Source organism: Apteryx mantelli, chromosome 1 (genome assembly GCF_036417845.1).
Source record: "Apteryx mantelli isolate bAptMan1 chromosome 1, bAptMan1.hap1, whole genome shotgun sequence".
Classification (NCBI taxonomy): Eukaryota; Metazoa; Chordata; class Aves; order Apterygiformes; family Apterygidae; genus Apteryx; species Apteryx mantelli.
The window spans coordinates 74,456,102-74,478,605 of record NC_089978.1 but is presented as its reverse complement, the minus strand read 5'-3'; the positions used below and the strand labels follow the sequence as shown (position 1 = coordinate 74,478,605).

The 22,504-nt window shown below is 38.3% G+C and overlaps 2 protein-coding genes across 13 annotated transcripts in view; both read right to left on the bottom strand.

Annotated features, from left to right (window-relative positions):
- The window catches only part of RGPD4 (RANBP2 like and GRIP domain containing 4), a 37,273-nt gene extending 20,574 nt beyond the window's left edge, over positions 1-16,699 (bottom strand). For 5 of the 6 annotated variants that reach the window (XM_067295190.1, XM_067295196.1, XM_067295201.1 and 2 more), the window contains exons 1-15: positions 16,599-16,699; positions 13,722-13,789; positions 13,118-13,229; positions 12,081-12,233; positions 10,996-11,226; positions 10,422-10,567; positions 8,848-9,040; positions 8,064-8,154; positions 6,987-7,196; positions 4,794-4,972; positions 4,527-4,702; positions 4,105-4,228; positions 3,578-3,739; positions 572-709; positions 330-476 (exon numbers count right to left, since the gene is read on the bottom strand). In XM_067295190.1, coding sequence (XP_067151291.1) covers positions 330-476; positions 572-709; positions 3,578-3,739; positions 4,105-4,228; positions 4,527-4,702; positions 4,794-4,972; positions 6,987-7,196; positions 8,064-8,154; positions 8,848-9,040; positions 10,422-10,567; positions 10,996-11,226; positions 12,081-12,233; positions 13,118-13,229; positions 13,722-13,789; positions 16,599-16,670 — 2,202 coding nt within the window. In that variant the 5' untranslated portion in view covers positions 16,671-16,699. Of the gene's footprint in view, positions 1-329; positions 477-571; positions 710-3,577; positions 3,740-4,104; positions 4,229-4,526; positions 4,703-4,793; positions 4,973-6,986; positions 7,197-8,063; positions 8,155-8,847; positions 9,041-10,421; positions 10,568-10,995; positions 11,227-12,080; positions 12,234-13,117; positions 13,230-13,721; positions 13,790-15,346; positions 15,362-16,598 lie in introns of those variants that run through there. The other variant, XM_067295209.1, reaches the window with a different exon arrangement.
- A 2,750-nt stretch (positions 16,700-19,449) lies between these two features.
- LIMS1 (LIM zinc finger domain containing 1) overlaps positions 19,450-22,504 on the bottom strand; it is an 82,105-nt gene continuing 79,050 nt past the window's right edge. For all 7 annotated transcript variants that reach the window (XM_067295144.1, XM_067295152.1, XM_067295160.1 and 4 more), the window contains 2 exons: positions 21,752-21,827; positions 19,450-20,921 (listed from right to left, as the gene is read on the bottom strand). In XM_067295144.1, the coding sequence (XP_067151245.1) occupies positions 20,807-20,921; positions 21,752-21,827 (191 nt within the window). In that variant the 3' untranslated portion in view covers positions 19,450-20,806. The remainder of the gene's footprint in view (positions 20,922-21,751; positions 21,828-22,504) is intronic.

Below are 22,504 nucleotides of genomic sequence, written 5' to 3'. Positions count from 1 at the left end.
GTAAAAAGACAGTGGCAAAAGCTATTTGCTTATACGGCTGCTGTCATCTACAGAGTAAAGTCAGAATACCACCTGATTTAGTATGTTACAGATTAAAGTCTATTTCCCCAAGTTTATCAGCCCACTTACGTGTTTGGAAGCAGGTTACTTGCCTTAAGAGAAGAAATTTAGTTTAACTTTACCTAAAGCAAGGCCTGATCTAAAAATAAGTGTTTTCTTTTTCCTCCTGTAGTTCAAAAACATTGACATGAATGCAAACAATTTAACTTTGAAACAGTAGCCTAAGACAGTGCATCTCTTGGAACAACTTTTAAGCAGAAACTACTTACCTTCTCTGTTACTGAGGTATCTAAGAGGCTTTCATCAATGATCTGTATCAGATAATTCCTGCTTCTAAGAAGATAGCTTTTGTGTTCTTCTTGTTCTTCTGGCGACATGGCATCATTCTCAATTTCTTCTGCCTTTCTTTGGAAGATCTAGCAACAGGATGCAGTTATAATTAAGTAGGATGAGTCAGAACACAACTGAAGAAAATAAAGCATTATTAGAGTAATGCAATTTATAAAGTTACCAAGGCAAGATTCCAATATGAAACCACATTCTTAATAGCTTCAAATGCTAACAAAGCATCATCTGTTTTGCCATCAACTGCATCCAACATTGCAAACACTATATGTGCCTCCTCTTCATACTCTGCAACCTGGGAGACCTACAAAGAAAGTGAAAGACAACTTGTACTTAACATGCACTGTTTCAGGTATATGTTGACATCTACTATGTAATCAAAGGAAGCAGAGAAACAGACAACAGTTCTGATTTTTTTCTTTAATACAGGGAAAATTCTTTTTAAAGAAAGTTGATACTAAGGGATTTCAGTGTCTTCCAATCAGATACACAGTTTTAAAATCATGAGATATTTTTCCCCTTTATCAGACTAATTTCAAATACAAACCTAAAACAATGAAGTTAGCATGTTGTAACTTTAGATTGCAGTAACTGAAAAAGCAAAAATCTTTTGTGCAAGATAACCAAGCTGACAGTTTAAGCTCATCAGACAGGTTCTGGGCAAACTTCATGCACCGTTATATGAACACATCTGGTAAGTGAATTAAGATATCCATTTTCATATGGACCACTACTGTTAAAATTTCACAGATGCATACAAATAGAAATATGCTAAAGCCTGAGAGGCATAGCTAGAAGTTTTGCTGTCTGCTGCAATATATACACAGGAATGTGTGGTATAACTAAAACATTTAAGACTTGATTCATGCTTGTGAACTTTTAGAAGATTAACAGTTCTTGTTGCTGCTTCAGTTAGCCGGCACACTAATGTTAGCCGGCACACTAATGTTAGCCAAACTGCTTGTGAACCAGGTAATGCTGATTTTAAGACAGCAGTGTGCTGTCACATACACGCTATACTTTTTCAAGGTATGTTAACCTTGCAAATAACATCCAAATAGGTATCTGAACAGTTTAAAAAAAAAAGATTTATGTAAATATAGCGCATAGCTAAAAAATAGCTATAGATTAGTGAAGCTATCTTGTAGATACTTTACTTCTATATTAGAAAAAAAATCACAATCTTAAGATGTTTGTTATGAAGAACTGCATCCCACAGCAGTTTCTCACATCACTTGTTTTCTCTTATTTGGCAAGACTAGATTATGTGAACTGTTGGTGCGTTTATTTTCATGTAATCTTCAAGTATTAGTAATAAAAATGTAAAATTAATTTCTAACTCTGCAAGCACACAGACTTTTCATGTTCTTATTTTCAGGCAAGTACAGTTAAAACTAATATAGAAAGCTATTCGTTTGTTTGGCTGTTTGCCTACATTTATTCAACATTCAGCATTTACAAGACTCCTTTCATTTACTCATATTTCATGAGACCTATAACACTTCAGATGGAATCTGAACTGTTTAATACTAGGGTGCCTCCTCAAACTGACTTTCTAAAATATTTCAGAATGTTTAACTCCCAGTCCTTAAGCAGAATATGGAGTATCCAAAACAGTGTCTATATACTTAAGTACAGGGGGTTGCCTTTATATATGATATGATCCCTCACAGGACAAATTCTCTGCCTCTGGGAAATGTCAATCATGCCAAGTTACATGCCACTGAAGAAAAAAAAAAAAAACAAAACACTGTGCTTAGCAAAACCTGGATGAAACCTCACATGTGATGCAAGCAGAAACTAACCAAGACTCATACCTGAGGTGGCAAAGGACCCGTAACTTCCTTTGCAATTTTTAAGGACACCTTTCAAAGCTTGCATGTCCAAGCAACCACTTCATTTACTACTATGTGTTATAATTCAGGGGAAAAAAGGGTTAAACAGGAAATTGGGAAGAATGCAATTAATGAGTTTTGCTTCTAGGAACCTAGACCACCTCTGGTAGGCTAGAGGAGGAGAATTAATGATTCAAAACCACTTGATAGCAAGAAACGTGAAGCTTGGAGAAAAAGGAGATTCCTCCAGAGGAGGAAGAAACCACAAGAGAAGAACCTCCTAGGGCCCACAGTTCACTGAACATTCTGTATATCAAACAAACATGTTTGTTTTTGTTTTCTTTTGGGGGGGCAGAGGGGCTGACCATTGACCATTCTTGGCAGAATATTCTTTAACAGACAGGCTCAAGAAGATGTATTAGGAATTCCTTCTTCTCCTCTCTCCCTCATCGTTTCCTAACTCATGGATAGTTCACATGCAACACTTGTTTTTAATGAATATGCACAAGCTACACTGAAGAGTAAACCATAAAACTCTGATGGAGGCCCATTATTTATCCCCTAATTCCCTCTGAAATTCTGAGCATAGGATTCAAGTTTAAATTTAACTTCATTCAGGCTGAAATAGTATGACAACTCATCCTTGCTCTTGTCTAGGCCGAGAGAATTTAATTACTCTGGAAGTAGCAATTGACATTGCTTAACTGTCAGGCACTACCTATTCAAAGGATATGGCTGGTCACAAATAACATGCTAACAGTACAACAGATTTTCTTAGCTTTATATACTAATCAGTCAGAAAACAAACAAGCAAAAAAGTAGTGAACCCAGTTGTTTCAGTTTTTCTAAAAATTAATGTCTAAAGAGCTCATATTGCTTCTTTATTTCCACTTTATTAGAAAATAACTTGATATTCTGAAAAACCCTACAGTTTTGGGTGCAGACTCAATAGGAACTGAAAACCTTTATTTCTACCAAGGAAAAACAACACTCTTTGAGCATGAAGAGAGAATTGTATGACTTTCACGTGTGAAAAGTTCTTTTTTTCATGTGCATAAGAAAGAACTGCATGATCTATGTAACCAAAACCGAAGTGTATTTTCTACAGATTTTACATAAAAATCGTATTTGAAGCATCTACAGAAGAGTAATTTAAAAGAAAAGTGTTACAAGAAAGCCTTAGACTAACCAGGAAATCTTAAACTACTAAATCTCATCTTTAACAACCTTATGGCAGTAACAACAGCATAGAGTTGCACAACCAAGAAAACAAAATATCTATGTAAGCTAGTGACATGGATCCCTGTTACAAACTGATTAAGCTATGACTGAAGTACCTGAACGTCTACACTATGGAAGTGTTTGAAAAGAGGATCAGTAGGTTCAGGAATACTCCTCCTCTTTTTGATAGTTTCCAGCATAGGCAAAACTTTCTTCCAGTAGTAAACGCTTCGTCCAATGTATTCCTTTTGGTCATAGAAAGAGTTAAGGCTAGTGCCCTGTTAAAGAAAGGAGAATAGAAAAACATGTATTCCAAGTAATTTAAGTCAAACACATTCATACAGATTCCTTCTCCAATACAGTCGTTTTTAAGAAAAGTTCCAAAGGTGTTTCTCCGACACCTGAGGTAAACTTCAGGGGACCTCTTTATAGAGCTATATACAGCAACATACAGATAAAAATTAGAGTATATTCTAAGAGGGTGAATATTTGATATGCTGACTAGAGCAACAAATTCATCTGACTGAGTACACAGTAATTCTCAAACAACAACATTCTCATTTACTTTTATTTACTCAGTCTATTCAGTTTAGAACATGAAAGACAAAACAAACTAATACATTTAAAAATAGTATCAGCTTACTGTTTTTTGCAGGCTTTTTGCCCAGTGTATAATTAAGGCAGGTTGAAGGCCATGTTTCCCCAATGCTCGCAGAGTACTTATTTCGTGCTGTACTAGAAGCCTCAGTTTTGCTGCTGTTCCTGGTCTGAACATTGAAAGAAACATTCCTTGATTACCATCCTCTGTTTTTAATTCGCATGTCATTTCATTGACAGATATACACAGTAGTTTTAGTCCTAAACACCTTTAGTTTAGAAATACACTATGAAATATAATCAAGTGTGTCAAGTCCCTTCTGCAACAAAGCTTCAATATCCAAAATTCAAAAAAAAAAATTTTTTTTTTTTTAAACAAGAATCTACAGGAACTAATTCAAGTTGCTGTGACAGAAGCTATCTAAAGGCTTAATTAAGTATTTCCAAACTGAAAAAAAAGAGCCTTACATTGTTTTTTTGTGAATAAGAGTACGAACTGCTTCCCACCAGGATCTTTGCCTTTCGGTATAGAGCTGTTTGCACACTGGCAATGGTAAGAATTGAGGCTGATGTACACCGTAGTGACTATTAAACTTCTCTTGTAGTTGCAAGTGGCTAGTGAATACCACCCCAAGTAGAAATACCTGTTTTTATACAAACAAATTAATGGTATTAAGTAAGGAAAAGCTTGAATTGTATAGTTAGCACATTTCAGGACTTGGAAAGTTTCCTTACTTCAAGGTCCAACAGACAAATAGATTCAGGAGCATTTGTCTCAAGTCTTGATGTTTCTTGGGGCAAGTGAAAGAGCTGTTTTAACCATTTGCGTATTGCAGGCAAGACTGACATAGACTTCCATTGCAAGCCAAGCCAAACAAGGTGCTGGAGACTACCATTGTGCATTCGAACAGCACCTATGTAAAAAACAAAGTTGTAGGAAGTGAACATCTGCATCCAAGTCAGGAGAACAGTGATCTGATCAAAGCTAGGTTTCATTACATGGAAGTGATGAAGTTCTGACCATCTGTCTTACCAAAGGAGCATCTTAGTGCTCTCTCCCTACCTTTTTGTCTTCATCTAACAACAAGGTGGAAAGAAGCTCTTTTTTTTTTTTTTTTTTTTAAAAGAGTTACCATTCTTCAAATCAGATATGGCATTTTTGCACCTGTTAGTATTATACAAATATCCTTGGCAGTAGTAGCATCCACTTCATGGGAGTGCACCTAAGAGCTTTTTTGTCCACGCAAAGAATGGACACAGCGTAAAAAAGTCTCTACTAAGTCTCCAGGAATTTGAAATCATAACCTCTTCATTTTGAGGTAATGTTATATGCAGGAACCCTTCAGTTTTTCTAAGTTAGTAATGCTCCTCAGATCTACGTCTTAAGCAAAGATAAAGTAATTTGAACACCCGAGTTATACTTTGAAGTCGGTCTCTTTTTTGCTATTCTGCTAAAACACAACAAAAAAATGCCACTGCACTTATCTTTAGCCTGTGTGTAAAGAAAATAAACAAAAAGATTTGTGCATGTTACACACAAAATAATACAAACTGCTCAGGCTACAGTAGTATAAACATTATTCATAGTCGCTAAACATTTTAGTTTCTCTTTTAAGAAAGGACAGTAAGCCTTACTGCTTGTAGGTCTATTCCTCTCTTCCAGCTTTTGGGCCTGTTAGCTAGTTTCAGACAGATCTAATAGTCTAAATGTTTCTGAAAACTGACAGCTAACAGGAAGACTACTAGCACTCAGGCCTTATTATACAGAAAATCCAAACCAGACCTCACCCTCAGTCATGCTTATAAGGAGTATAAAAATTTTATTAGTTCATTACTCTTCACAGAGTTACCTTATTTTTATGCACATGACCCACAAGTCACAGGCAGATATATATCTGCCTTCCAAATAACACTTAATGGTGTACAAACACAAAAAAATAAGCAGGCAGCAGCCTGGTGATCAGAACAGACTAGAAACTAGTATGGAAACAGGGAAAGGGCTATGTGACCAATTCCTAAAAAACAGGCATAACAATATTGCCTCTGACAGAAACTGCAAGGGCAAAAGTGAAACTTTTTCCATGTCACCCTCTTTTGAATCCACAGTCACACTGGGAAGAGCCACCCCCCTTCACAGCACAGACTGCAACCAACCACCACCTTCAGAACTTCCTCTAGTATTACTAACAACATGGTATAGCCTGCACTGGGTGCTTAGGGTTTGCTTTAGTACATTTTTGATGAGACGGTGGAGGGAAGGCGAGCTGGCAGAGAACCCAAGGATTATGTGGTATTTCATTATAAGAGATTAAAAATTGTAGCGACAAAGAATTTAACTCAGTCCCTGCTGTTCTGATCTAAAGAGCAAGAGGTACTGTCAAATGGTACTGCTAAGCACAGAGATTATGAAATCGGGTCATAGCAAAGTATGGAATTTTGACTGGTTTGCATGAACTAACGAAAACAGCCTGCACTAGAGTAAGGCAGGCAAACACTTCACTCTCAGTTTAGGCAGCCAAAGATATTCCACAGACTGATGAGCATTAAGATTCCTACCTTCACTTCTAGAAGATTAAAAACTCAAGTTTGCCAAGCATCAAGTAGTGTTCACCTGAGTGCCCAAGCCATCAACTCCTTAGCTTCTGAGGTGGTGACTCTCAGATTTGCTTCCCCTTCCCCTTCCATCCCCATTGTACTCCAATAAGTCCAATAAGTGAATATTTTTAGCAAAAATGTGAAGCTAATTAATTCTCTAAAAATTTTAGAAAATATTCAAGAAGCACTTTACTTTGAAGTTTTAAGTCTTGCCTTGAAAGTTTAGAACAACTTTGGACAAGTATTCATCTGTTGTTGCAATATGAAGTATTTGTAGAACTTCTGGTACAGAGCACTGCATTATGTCAGCTTTCAGAAAGTAACACTTCTTACCAATATCACATCTAGCAAGTTCCACTTGTTCTGGTGCTTGTGTACTGACATTTCCGATATCATCTGTGCCAAGAAAAGACCTCTCCTTAGAAACTCCACTCTCAAAGAGGGCATCAAACAATGTAGATTGACCACTTTTGTTTGCAAAAGATTCCACAATCTCTTTAAAGAAGTCTTGCTTGCCATGGCTTAAGTTCAGCAGCATGTGACCTAGAAAGAAAGAATATCACTTCACACGAATAAAGGAGTGAACTTAATTAAGAGATTACTATTTGATACACTGGACTGTTCTTGCTACTAAAGAGGGGGATCAAGACTTCCCCTCGTGAAACCAAACTCGTAAATTACATTGTCCCTCTAATTAAGTTCAGTGTTTCAGCAGGTAGGCTTTCCAAGGGTTTGGTGACACCAATCCCAAGGCATTTGTAAATCCAGTTCTTCAGAAAAACAAAGTCTGTTTTTTTATTGTTTTTTTTTTTTAATTATTCTAGGGGCACTGCAACTGTCTTCAACATAAGTAGCTGTAATACAAGTAGAAGTCTGTCTTACTAGATGTCTGTCTCAAAGAATTCAACCTCATGTCCGGAGTATTATTTTATGTAGGCCCCACAGAAGTGTGTGGTCTAAGAAAAACTGTCTATACTTGGCATCAAAAATAGAAGACTAATGAACAATGAATAAGGAAATGGAAAAGACAGGCAAATAGTAATATAAGGTTCCTTTACTCTCAGGACTAGAAATACTGACAAAATAGTGTCAGCAGGCAGAAGCCATTTCCAGCAGATAGAATTTAACTTGCATGATGCTTTTATCTTCATTTAAACTTGAAAAACGTCCTAGAGAGGTTTAAAAAAGTCTATTCAGAGAAAAAGAATACAACCTACCAGCATGCTGTACAGGAGAAAAAACATCAGGTGTCAGGACCATACTACTGTTTTCCAGTATAGATATAGTCAGAATCTAGAAAATTTTACTGAAGTGTTAACAGTACACTTCAAGATAATGAATTTATTCTTTAAACAAGCCACTTAATTCTTAACAGTTAATAAGACTAAATGTAACTTTATTTATTTTTACCAGACTGGCTTTTTCGATCACAGGCCAACATTTCCAGCATATCTTGTCCAGTTTGATCCCCCTTTATTAGTTTTGATTTTGGTTTAGGAACCTGATGAAATCAAGAGAAAACAACATTGCTTTGGAAAGAAATTGCTATAGCTTCATCACAGTAAAAGCAGATCATTCAAATTAGTCTTAAAATGAAGAAACAAGTTTCTAACATAACAAAGCTTCAGAGAAAAATACACCAATACATTCTGAAAGTATGTCATGCATCCCTGAAAAATGAGCTGAGCAGTTACAACTATTGTAAGTAAAATCAAGTTTGCACAAGAAAAAGTAATGCCTAGAATGCATGCAGTGGCATAAAAGGACAATCATTTTTATTTCCTAAGGCAATGAATTAAGCCTCATTTTTTAGTGCTTACTGTCTACACAACAAGCGTATGGAAACCCTTCAATTTGTCCCCTTCCCTCCCTATAGCAATAAGCAAAATAGCCAATATAGTTTTCAGCTATATGACAGAAAAGGGGATAGACTAAGAAATAAATTCATTAGCTTTTAAGAGTCAGGTTACTTCTGACAAGAGCAACAGTTGAAGATAAGCTCTTACTCTATCCAAATCTTTTCGAATCTTTTAAAAAGTTTTGGAAGAGTAAGATTTGGTGGGCAAAAAGGGTGTCCTTCCTTAAGGAGACACAAACACTAGTTCATCTTAGGAATACAAAAGTTCAACATACAAAACACTCTTGCTCTACAAGAACTGTATCAACTAGAGGCAGAAACTGAAAAATGACTTACCTGGAAAGCTATCAGGTAACACAGTGCTGCCAGTTCAGATACAACTCTCCACTGTGCCTCATTGTGTTGGGCCATTTTGAGTAGTAAAGTTCCTGAATGCATGTAGAAGTGTCCTTTCATTTCCAGGAAGGTGAGAGACAACTCATCAGTCCCATTCACATATGGTTTCACTGACTGAAGCACATGATCAAAACTAAAATGTAAAGAAAACTCATTCTAAACAGAGTCCTAGCAAAATGAGTCAATGGTTACTGCCTCAGCTGCTTAAAGCAGGAGTTGCTTAATACTATCATACTAAGAAGTTGGATAACTGGCTCAAACTCCCAAAGCCCTCTTAGTTTACTGAAGTAAAACATATTATATAGCTACCTAGATATTTTTGGTCTACTCTTTCTCAGCACATCTTTGCACAGCTGCTTTCAAGGCAATTCTCTCAGATCACATGGACAGACTTACTCACTACCACAGAATCAGAGACATGTGGAAGGTGATATTACTCTGTTTTCCCCTTCTTTTGTCTGTCAGAAAAACAGCTACACAGGCTCTTCAAAGTAGAAGGTACTGTAGAAATCTGAGTAGCTGCAGACTAGTACACAAGCTCCCTTCAGGAGATGTTTTCCAAAGAACAATTATAAAAAATATTCTTTGGATTATCTGACAAAATCTATGATGGCTGGCGGTACTGTCATCATTTAGAAGTGCTTCATATGTGATCACCTTGAAGGGCTCTAATAAAGTGGCAGAAAAAACAAACAGGAAGTTTTTTGGTCAACAATATAGAGGGCAAAAAACAGCTATGGCATTAAGAATTCCTCATCCACCGTATGCATCACTTCAAATACGCATTCTTAATCTTTGCTAAGATTAGACTGAAGAATATTGTTTGACAAAAGACAACCTAACAACCATTGCATAAGTGAGAAAGTCAACGAAAATGGAAAAGAGCGTAGCTCTTAAACAATGGATTGGCTGACAAATACAATTTGTACTACTCTAGATTTGTACCACCATGCCACAGATAGCTTGCTTTAAAGTCAGCTGGCTTACTTGGCCCTGTAACATCAGTTCTTCCTGATGGAGAATGTTCTTACTGCAAGTGGCTCCCCCCTCCCCCCATTATACTACATACTAAAATAAGAATTTTGGGTGTATGTCTTAACTCAGAACAGCATAACCAGGACAAAGCTGGTACACAAACTTTGAGAGCTTTTTTATTGTCTGGGCAATATGAATTAGTTTATTGCTCAAGTGTAGAACAGCATTCTCTTACTGAAGGAAAAGGTGGTACATTCATATGCAAATCAAAATTAATTGACCCAGGATGTCAATGAGTCATCTCCATGGTTGTGTACTGACTATTCAAACAAAGCTTGCTTCTCAGTCAAAAGATAACTTTGGGTTCAAGCCCATCAAGAATCATTCACAGTAACTAGCATAGACCATCTCCTCTTGCTTCCCTAAATGAGTTATAGCAGGCTTGCCTTTCACTGCATATGTTCTGTGACCCAGCAAAACAGTGCAATTCTAACCAAAAACAATTCCATCTTCCCTGCTCTGAAAAGTCAAAGCAATACCTTTCAAGTGATTCTTTGCATTCTTGAACATCTCTAGAGGAAAGTGTCATTTTGACAAAGCTGGAATAGGCAAGCAGCAGATCCTTCTTGGTGGATCTCCAGTTAATTTTATCAGACTCTGAGTCTTGGATAGTTTCCAGATATTCCTGAAGAAGAAAGTTCAGAGGATATGAAACAGTCATCCTTCCATGAAGGCAAGACCAATACCTCTCCAAAACACACAGTAGCATTTACTGCATAATCCAGTCTCCCAGGTGAAGCCTTAACCATATTCTTCAGTAACAAAGCTCCAGGGGAACCATTTGCCTGAGCAATTCTCTCCCTCATGGAACAGCTACATTGAACTCGGCTGTTTAAGTCAGAAACTCATTTGCTCTATAAGATTTAACTTTAAGAAGAAAATTCCAGTATAAAAGAAAAAAATGTAGCATTCTGTAAATCTGCTGGTTTCCATAAACTTGTATTTGGAGGAGTTAAATCTTCGGACCATAGCCGTCACTGTAGTGATACTAAGAGATATAACCCAACTGAAAGGATATGGAAAATTATCATAGGATCATAAATAATTAAACACCTCAAGTGTCTTTACAACACAGGTACACCATTCCAAGCTTGACTGCAAAGGTATTTTCTTCTCTGCCTCCTGACAATGGAGCACAGCATCTCTGAATCTATTATTTGAACGATAGAGCTCAACTAGTCTGATGTTTATGTAGACATCATCTGGTCTTGCATAGAGTTCTGCCTGAATCAAGTCAAAAAGCTGATTCCACCCATCTTCACCTTTACAATCCAATAACTGCTCCTATTAAACAGAAAGGCAACATGTTAATATTTTGTCTCATGTGAGTCTTTTCAGCAATATTACCAGTTTTCTTTTTCCTCCCCTACGTAGAATAGTTATTCAAGCCAGTCTGAAAAGCTTTCAGGTTTTACATAAAGTTTGATGAATAAAAACTCAGAAATATTTTTAAATAGAGGTGACTATAATAGAAAAAAAAAATCCCCAGAAGAGTTCTCTTTACAATTGGTGAGTAAGCTTGTGAAACCATTTCATTTGAAGGCAGCATACCCTGCCACAGACTAGTTCGTTTAAAAAACAAACAAACAAACCTCCAACTACCCCCCCAAGACCTTAATATGGTTACTGCCTAGCTATACAAGAAAACTAATACACCTGTGCCAAGGTGAGACTGTATAACTGAAAGCATTTACACAAGATTTGAGAATAGCATTTCCCACATTCTTTAGAGTTGAACACAAATCAAATTTAAAAAAGGGCAATGGTGAGCAAGAAAGTCAGAGTTCACAGGCCTGCTATCTTCCTACCAGCTGTATAAAAGAAATATTAAGTATTGCTCATTTAGTCTTAACTTCCTAGATTTGATCACTAATACAGTTTTCCTGTATTTTTGAGGAGTATTAACCTCAAAGCCTTAAAAATGGTATGAAAGTCTATAGCTGAAGTTTTCAGAAAAGCTAGACAAAAACACCAGACTGCAAAGAAAGTAAAAATTTAATAAATTTAATATTCAAGAATCCTAAAATAATCTAGCCAATAAGAAAGAGCTTAATGTGAAATGACACACAAAAAGCGTTTGAGTCAGATTCTGAAAGTTCTGTTAAGCCACAGAGCAGAGGTTAGAATTTGGCATTTACCTTCAATCTGTAAACAGCAGGACTCCCAGGGAAGAGTTTAGCAGCTCTCTCAACCCAGTATTTTGCTCTTCCATCGGTAATGTCATTACTGCATAGTAACTCTGCAATCTTCAGTACAAGATCTTTCTGCGTTGGATTCAACTCCACAGAACGCTATTTTCCCCCCCACACAGAGGAAAAAAAGAAATCCTTGATCTTGTAATAAAAATTATAATATAAAACAGGAATGAAAATTACTCAAGTATTCAAAAAATAAGGAGACATAGAAACCCAGTTATTTGAATTAGTTATACCTATCAGTATATACTTACAGAGCACACTAATGAAATAAAAGCCTACTTTTCTAAATGCCACCACTAGCTTAGAGCACACTTAGATGCAACTGCCAGAATTCAGAAGAATATAACAGAAACATAACACAAAAGCCTGCTCTTCTCTGTCAGCCACTAGTTACTGCTATTCTTGGGCTGCTGGAGTATGAAGACCTGTTGTCTATGTGGACACTTTTAAATAAACAAAATTTAAGTCACACAAAGTGCCTTAGTATTTCAGTAAGATGTGCTGGCAGCAAGACTTTTGAGCACATCCTCTCCCTCCCATAAACTAGAACATTTTTATTGGTTTCTACATTTATATGCTTGCCTAATCAAAATTATTCGATTTAAAAAGAGAACACCCTAGGTCTACAGTCTTCACAGCAAGTGGATTCCTACTGTCATCACAATCCACATTAGGGAATTCCACAAATGTCACAGATCTTTAGGGTAAAGAGCAACATACAATTTAACAGCAGGTTACTGAAAGAGCAGAGCAACACAAGATAAAAAAAACCTTAAAAATATGCTATTAAAATATATTATATAAAGTGAAGAATTTCCCCTGCTTCTTCCAAAGTACTTCACATACACATTTCATAACACACTTTCTCCAGGAATAGGCTTTCTGCTGTGGGTTTGAGAATATCCAGCACAGAAGAATAAAAAAGGTCCATTTACGAAGGCACAAAGTAGGACATTATGGGTCAGTGTAGTACTTACCTTATAACACCCAACGGCTTTTTCTATGTTATCCTCAGCTTCATAAAGCTGTCCAAGAAACCTGTGTGCTTTGGGATCTCTCTCTTGTACATTGAGGTATGTAGATATGTACCTATGGAGAAAAATCAGTTACCTTAATCAATTATACCAAAAAAATAAAAATCATACATGTCAAACAGGCATAGTGTTAGTCTAATCCACTGTACAGGAAGCATAGCCATATTTAGTTCTTGGTCCCTGGTCTGGATCTTAAAGGAAGGAACAAAATTATTACATTATTTTTACAGGTACAGTTACCATTCATTTCCAGCAAGTATTGTGCTTATTACAAAAAGCAGTAGTTCACAGAAACTGTAAAAACTACATAATACAATGGAATAAAAGCCATTTTAATCAGGTGAGTTTCAGTGCCACATAACTATTTTTCTTTCAAACTGATATTTTACAAAGATTTACATGGCACTCAATACCCACATTTACTGTTATCTTAAAAACCGCATGATACTGATCTCGATTTCTCTGGTCTACCTCATACTCATTTAGCTTTTCTCTTGCAAAGAAGTTACACACTTTAGAAAACAGAACATACATCAATATATGTTACCTTTTAGCAAGTTCATACTCTTTTACTTCATAATACAGCTTAGCAAAAAAGAATCCTTTCATCGATTTCTGAAGAGAGAAAAAAAGGATAGGCATGTTTTAAACAAACAGTACTTTAAAAATAACTGAATTTGAAGACCTCCCTTTTCAGCAATGCATAAAACTGTTAAATGATGGAGTTTAATAACTAGTTATCAGCTCAGTCCACTCCTCATAGACAAAGAAGTTGTGGGGTTTTTTTGTAGATGCAGAATTAAAAGTAAAAAGAGTAAGAGTCTTTGCCTAGTAGCCTTTGCCAATTAACAGGAAAAATGAGACTACAAGTGAACAACTAAAAGCAAGCAACAAACCCTTCCACTGGTAGCATTTCATTAACACTTCTGATGAAAAGAAGAAGAAGAAGAATGGAATAACCTACATTCAATCTTTTTTGTCACAATGTAGTCTTATTACTAGTGAAGAAAAAACCTACATGCCAAGAGAGAAGACTTGCCTTTTAGTCCTGCTGTAGAATACTGTCACTAGAAATTACCGTTAACTATGGATAGAAACTGTTTTTCCTCAACCAAGCCACTCGTAGCTTTCATGCTAGTTCTCCTTAAGGGTAAGGAATGTATTCCCGCAGTTGTTCACCTGTGATGTTACAAGTCTAAGATAACTTCAGCATACACATCTACAGTGAAAGGTGAAACAGAAGTCTCTAAAGGTATTTTGGGGGGCATGTAACAAGGAAGTAAGAAGGGAGGGGAGAAAGGGATTTAAAAAAAAAAAAGAAAAAGATACATGTGTACACATCAGGCAAAAGGGGAAGATGGCAGAAGCATGCACAGCAGAGAGTCAAGGAATGATGATCCAAAAATGTGTAAAGAGAGACCAATACCAGTATAATGTTCTACACAAACTAGACCCTGCCTTCAGCTCCTGGCAAGCTTCTACTGCCATGAACTCAGAAGGCTCAGTACCTATTCCACTAACTGTGTAGAAATTCTTCTCAAAAGAACGGCTAGGCTCCTATCACACTTGTATTTAAAAATCCAAATCAGAGAAAGATTAATTGGATGCTTTGACACATTTTAAAAGACTCTGTATTACAGATCAACTTCCTACTTTCAGTAATTTAAAACAGACTAACGCAACTGCTTATGCAAGGAACTATTTGCTGGTTTAGCACAAACTGAAAAAACAGTATCAGCATCACATGATTAGTATTCCTCTAGTTCTTAAGTCATGGTTAGGGAACTACTGACTTAATCACAAGTAAAAACCTCATAGTAAAATAAAGTTTTCAAAGAACAGTACTTTAGCAAAAACTAGATGCTAGAAATTTAAAGCTCAAGAACTTAGCTTGATCTCCCAGGATCAGTGCAAAAGCACCTCTTGTTAAACAAAAATTCTAAGACTTTACCACAATAAAAAGGAGAGAAAAGCATTTTAGGAAGCGTAATGGGAACATCAAAACCACTGAGGAGCACCTCTGATTTTAGCCGTGAAGAACTTGACATTAGGTGGTCTAAAGAGCATCCAAGTCAACTGAATGCAGTCACATGACAACTTTGTTGATGCTGGGAAAGGTACAAATGATGATGTACACAGGCACTATGTACAGACCCTACTATGTATAATTACCTGAACTCTGAGTTTGGAAGGCACCTCTGCAGATCATCTAGTCCAGCCCTCCTCCTCAAAGCAGAATCAACTAGAGCAGGCTGCTCTAGTCAGGTTCTGAATATCTCCAAAGATGGAGACTCCACAACTTCTTCTGGCAACCTCTTCCAGTACTTGAGGAGTACCACACAAAGAGTTTTTTCTTATGTTTAAATGGAATTTCCTGTATCTGAGTTTGTGCCCAATGGTGAGCATGGCTGCACTCACGATATACAGGACACTACTAAATATTCTATTTCTATAATAAACCAATTCGGAAGAGCAAAATAGCATCTTTCAGGATTAAATAGCTCTCATGAATTGCATCAGTCTGCTTACACTATTTTCTGCATGCACTATTTTCTAGATTTGATGGAAAGGTAACCAATCACACAGAGCTCTTCATCCTTCTTTCCAGTTACTAGAATAAAGTAAGAAAGCGTATTTTTTTCAGTTCCTCTTCTCTAAACACTACTATTTCAAAAAACAGTCACACAAAGAGATACATTAATCACAAAATACATAAAAGAAAACTGGAAATCTAAGAACATGTGTTCCCTATTTATTTTTAAACTCCAGAAATATAAGACCTACACTCTTACAGAAATGAAGAATTTTATATGCATTAACACTTGTTGAGGTCTTTTTAAAGCGACACTAGGGCTTACTAGCTGTAGAAAGCAGGCATATAGCTCTAGTAAACCACTGTTCCTGGGTTTAGGGAAAGCTTCTCCAATAAGTGAAACGCCATGTTCATCCTCACACAGTTTCCCTGACCTCACTCGGCTTCAGGAAAGCCTGAATAAACATCGACTCGGGAGCACTCCCAGAAACACCGAAAACACTATAACCGCGTCCTCCTACTACCAAGAGAGAAAGGCTTAAGCAGAGCGGATCAAACTACAGCACTGTAGCACCCGGCCGGGAAAACGAGCCGCGGCGCAGAGAACGGGCGGCCGCGCTCCCCGCCGCCGGGGCAGCGCCCGCGGGTCGCCCAGGCCCCTCCCGTGCGGGCAGGGGAAGCGGCCAGGCCTCGGCGGCCTCCCCCGCTCTGAGAGCCAGGAGGGCAGCGACGGCGACACACGCCGCGGCCGCCCGGCGCAACCCGCCCCGCACGCCCAGCACCCGCGCGGCGAGGGCGGGCCGGGGCCCCACCGCGGGCCGCGCCGCGGCCCCGAGGCCTCCCGCTGCCGGCGCCCCGCGAGGCGGCGGCGGGCCCCGCGGCGGCACTCACCTCGCGGGGCGAAGGCGCGGCGGCCTGCAGCGAGGCGACGTACCGCTCCACGTCGGCCTTCGTGCGCCTCATGATGGCGCCGCGGCGGCAGCCCGCGCCGCGCTCGGCCTCGCTCGCGGCGCGGCACCGTACGAAGGAAGGAAAGAAGGAAGGGAGGGAGAGATGGAGGAAAAGAGGAAGGGACGCAACCGTCGCGACACCTTCCTCCTCCTCCGGCGAGTGCGCAAGACGCAGCCGTGCGCCCGCCTCTCGAGTCTGCGCGCGCCGCTGCCCGCGCATGCGCCGCCCCGCGGGCGGCCGTTGCGCCCTGGCGCCCCGCCCGGCTGCGCGGGGTTTATTGCGCAGTTGCTGCCGCGTGAGGCGGTGGTCGGGGGGCCGCAGGGCTGAGGGGAAAAACGAGTGACAGCGGGGCTACTAACTCCACTAAATTTTTAGGGGAAGCTTACCCTTTATTTGTTTATATATCACTTATTATTTATCACTGTTGTTGGACTGGCATTAGGTCCTGTGCGGCTCTTACGCTGTCGTAAGGAATGATAACGTGGGTGGGAACCATATTGAAATACGTTTTCACCTAAAACTGTATCTTGTGACTCATCCGTAGCTACAAATTTAACCCATAAGCATGAGCTTTACTGGGGAGATCCGGTGCTCAGGAAAACAAGTTTCCAAATGTTCCAGCAGCTACAGTGAGAACCTTTATTTTCCAGGGACTCAGGGACTTCAGCTATGGAGACCAGCAACATCAATATAATGCCCTGACTGAAAGAGTTAACCCTCTTTTTTATTATTTGCTCCATTAACGGTGATTTAGACATTGGATTTAATTCTGTAAGAGAAAACTGGATTTTTTTCTCTCTGTACTTTTTTTAATGGTGTGTCTACAACTGCGGATACCAAACACAGTTTGAGGTTGCGTATTAAAAGTCCTAGTACTGAGGAGCATGCAAGGATTGGCTCAGGAGTCACTGGACTACACGTAGAAGGAAATTACTGCTCTGCAGCTGGTGGGAAGGTGTGTGAAATTGCCTTCATACAGAGAAGGTCCAACACCGTGACACTGGTCTCCTTCTCTCATGTCTCCCCCCACCTCCCCCCAAGGAGGTGGCACTCCAAGTTGCCCCCAGTGTGGTTGCAACACCAGAATAGCAGCTCACCAGACAGCATTTGACTCTATATGATGACCCTGCATCCATGCACCTGACTCTGCTCAGCTCGGTCACCACCTAATGTGCCTCAGAGTTGGAACTAAGCACAGGGCTTGCCACTGCCAGAGGCAGAAAGGCTTTAGGCTCAGCTTCTTTCCTCCCTACAGCTATATCCATTTGGCTTCCTAAAGGGTTCCCTACTGTTATTCTAAGTGTGGGCTTCAACAGGAATCCCTCTTGCCCATGCATGATTGATCCCACAAGCAGAAAGGGGGAAAAGTTTCTGAGGTGTCCATTCCCAAATCCCAGCTCATGACCTTCTTAGAGACCTAGTAGCGATTGCGGTTAGGAAAACAGTAATAAACTCAGCATCTTTCAGGAAAGAATTTCCAGCTATGTGAAATATTTATAATACTGACAGGCCAGGAAGTGAGCTTCAACACCAGACCTGTAATTGTCCAGGCTGCCTAATTGCCAGCTTGCTCCCTGGCTGTTTTGCACTGCTTTTAATTAATCCTCTTCATGACAATGTCCAGAAGTATGATTTCAGTGATAGGTCACTCAAAAGAGCATTCCCAAAGAGCAGCGTGGAGCTGGAGAACCCTCCACTCAAGACAGGACTCCAACATTAATCATAAAAATATTTCACCATGAGGATGATTAAGCAATGGCACATATTGCCCACAGAGGCTTGTGGAATCTCGTTTCTTGGAGATGCTCAAAACTTGACTGGACAAGGCCTTGAGTATTGATCCCACTTTGAAGTTAGCCCTGCTTTGAGCAGGAGTTTGAGTATGGACTACCTGACCTCCAGAGATCCCTTCCAACCTTAATTTTTCCATGTTATCTATCAGCAAGCTTTGAACCCTCAAGTACTCCCAGACACTCTCAATGCCATATCCTGGGGTCTGAGTCCAGAGGAGAGCCATGGCTACACATGGTGCAAACGTGGCCAGTGTGTTCTGGAGAGATATAACGCTGAGCAATGTGGATGCAAGCCAGTTCATGCCGTTTGGCCTCAGGGTTAGGGACAGCTCCCAAACTCTTTTTGAGCAGTAAGGCTGTACACATAGGCTGAAGGAAAAGAGTTAAAGTGCTGAAATATAGCATAACATGCAAAAAACTAGAACAAGAAATGAATTACAATTTAAGTGAGGCATTGCTGAGTATGGTCTACCAAATCCATGGTATAGCCGAAAAGCCCAAAAACGCTACTATGCTAGCTGTTCAAACATTTTTGAAAACTTGCTGCTTTTCTAGTCCTGAACACAGTAAGTACTGCATTCAGTTACTGAACTGCTATTGTATTCAATAACTGTACAGAAAAAAATAGTCAGAAGTACCCTATCTAGTGCTAAACTGGAAATCTGGAGTGACAATTACATTACAGTGAAAAGAGGAGAGAGAAAAACTTGATAGGAAGGTGTACACTTTAAACCTGGACAAGTTGTTTTCTCCAAGAAAACTTAGCAACTGTGTCTATTCAGAAAACAGACAAAAGAATCTATCCTTTATGAAATAAACTGTAGTTTCTTTCATAACCCTAAAAACTGAATTAAAGTGGGATACGCAGGAAACGGCATGTCTCCTTTAAATCAGGATAATAAGTATTTAAACATATAGTCACAGCTAAGCATAGAGAACAAAGGGAGCCTAGTTGCTCTCCCACCCATCTCAAGCACTCATTTCAGAGATGATACAAGTTACAGTAACATAGCCTTTATTGATGACACTGGAAAGCAGATGTTTTAAACCAATTAATTTTTCATAAACAGGAAAGGAAATTTTAGTTGCTATGATGCAACTACAAAAAATCTGTTTAAGTCACTAATATGAAAAAAATGTTTGCATACTTGACAATGTAGTATCATCACAATTCTTAAGTAACTATTTTTTATAAGGAAGGGAAAAATAAAACAGATTTGCATGGACAGAAGTCAATAGTATAAAACAGTTAAATGTATGTTATAGGGAAGTCTGTTAATTTGTGATCTCAGTCCTTGAGGATGGCTAAAGAAATAGATCCCAGCAGGATCAAACTATGTATATTTACACTCACTAGTGTAAAAGTAATATTGCCACTTAATTGAAATATGCATTTTCAATACTGTTCTAAAAATTAACAAAGCCTAGAAGCTAAGTTTTAACCTCAGGTGTTCACATTTGAAATACAATACTTCTTGCATCCTATGTAATTAAGGCAAAGTATGTTATCTTTTGAAAATACCTTGTATATAATTTCTGCATAAAAATATGAAATAAAAATAAAACTGTATATATATATATATTTAATGGAACATTATTATCTATGGTCCAGCAGAATAAGGCACAAAAAGCAAATAAAATTCAAAAGTATATATAAAAGTTAACATGTTATTCTAAATGGAATATAGCAAAATTCAAGTAGTTCTGTATGCTCATTTCTTGCAGTAGGAATACATATTTTATATAGGTATTTCATGCTAAGCCTGATGTACAATGACTCATCATATAAGCATAATCTATTAAAAGGAGATAATTTCTGCAGTGACTGTATTTAGAAATCTGTCATTTTTCAAGCTATTTGAAACAAGGCTCGTTAATGGGACTACTCAGACTAGAATCTAACAGTGGATTTCGCCATGAAGGAAGGCAAGTTAATTTCTTGTCAAAGTCACTCAAAGTCCTGTGTGCATGCTTAGTTTGCACATTAATACTTTCATTAATATAAATGACACTACATGTACATAAAGCTGGACACATTTGCAAAGCGTATTTTTTGCAGGTATTCACAAGCAAATTTTACCTCTATGTAGAATTCTGTAGACACTATTGTGCATAGTGCATCTATTCAGCTGCATTATCAGGGTGAAAATCCTCTCAGGTGAGCTGATACTTAATTTATTCTGTTAGTATGATCTATGTATCAACAAATCTCAAATAAAGAGTTTGAAGATACTTAGATTTGATAGTTAGAAGGCATGCATCATCATTTGTTGTCTGATTGTAGCCTCAAAGCAGAAAAAAAAATCCCTCAAGTAATATATATAATATTTTTATAAAGGAAGAGTAGAACAGTCTTCACTTTCTTCCTACAGTTTCAGCTAGTTTCTTCAGTCTTTTCTTCAGTTCTAGAGGAAACTTCTCATAGCACTTCTTGCAGACAGGCTTCATATCAAACTCAACAAATTTATTCCTAAAATGACAAAGCAAAAACCAAACAGACAAAGTCTTAGTGGCAGGGATTCTGAAGAAAAAAATAGCCACATTAACGCTCACAGGCAAAAAATTACAACTGCAATTTATACATACCTAAGAAGTTACTTTCACAAGGTTATACATTGTGGACAGTAATTAAATTACTCTGTGGTGGGAGATACTTTTTTTTTTTTTTCCCCCCAAATATCCACATTTATGAACTGTGTCATTTCAAAAGCCTTTCAAACCAAATTTCAGAGCACAACATGCTAAACATAAGGTATTGAAATAACAAATTAAGATTTCAGATTGTGTGAAAATAGGTATTTTAGTTTTGATTGCCATAAACACATGCAAAAACTTAGAGTAAGAGCATCCTTATCACTGACCAAAGAAGAAAGGAGCAGAGGTGGTGGTGGGAAGGAAAGAAAAGTTTACAAACAGATTGGCTTTTTCTTTTTCTGCTTATCTTTATCCTTTGCTTCACGTTCCCGTTTGGCAAGTCGTCGCTTAAATTCATCTGGCATTTTCTCATAACAGTGTTTGCAGACAGGTTTTAGATCAATTTCAACAAACTTATTCCTTTAGAGTTAAACACAGAAAAAATAAAGGACGAAAGAGAAAAGAATTAACTAAAGGAAGAACTGAACAGACAGCTGAAAGAGATGTATATTAGTAAATGGGGCTAGAGAAAGAAACATGCACATCTTTTCTCAAATGTTTTACAGTACGAAAAACATACAAACCAGTTAAACTATAGCAACATCTACACTTTAAAGATGACCACTGATATGTTTTGCAGGCATCACACCTATCCAATAAACTTACTTGAGTGTTAACTTAGTGTTGCAAGTTGAACAAGCGAAACAGTTCACACACCATGCCTTATTCAGAGCAGACACAACTAGGACAAGGTGGAAAAAGAAATCATTAGCATTTCAGAAAACAGAAGTATTAAAAATTAAGCTCACGTGTTCATGAGACATGAAGAACTGTCATTTGATTCTCTTACCAAATATTAAGGACTATACCAATAATGAGGCAAGAGTAGGAAGGCACATGTGAATGCAATGTAGGGGGATTGCATACAATTGATAAAGCTGTCTCTGAGGGTACATGCAAATGTGTTCACCAGCAATACCAGTTTAAGATATTTCTGACTCCTGTTGCTTGCTTCCATCTCATATCATAGCGTGACCTCAGGCAACTCATTTGTGAGGCCATGTGGTAAATTGATCTGGAAACTTCAGCTGAAAACCAATCCAGTAAAAAGGTGTTTATGTTTCCATTCTGTTTCATTTCTCAGATCCTGTTCAGACTGCAGTGCCATAAACAGTCATGCTTGCCCAGCTGAAAAAGGTGATGTGGAACCAGCAGTCAGGCCAGTACTGGTAAACCAGCACTACCGACATGAAAAAAAAAAAGTGGATGTAATGGGATAAATTACTTCAGAATATGATCAAGACAAACTTGGACATTATTTTATTCTCTACTTTGGAGCCAAAGTAAACGTTTTTCTCTGTGTTCTGTATCTCTATTCCACTTTTCTGTTTGTCCTCTCTCTCCTTCAATATACCTTCC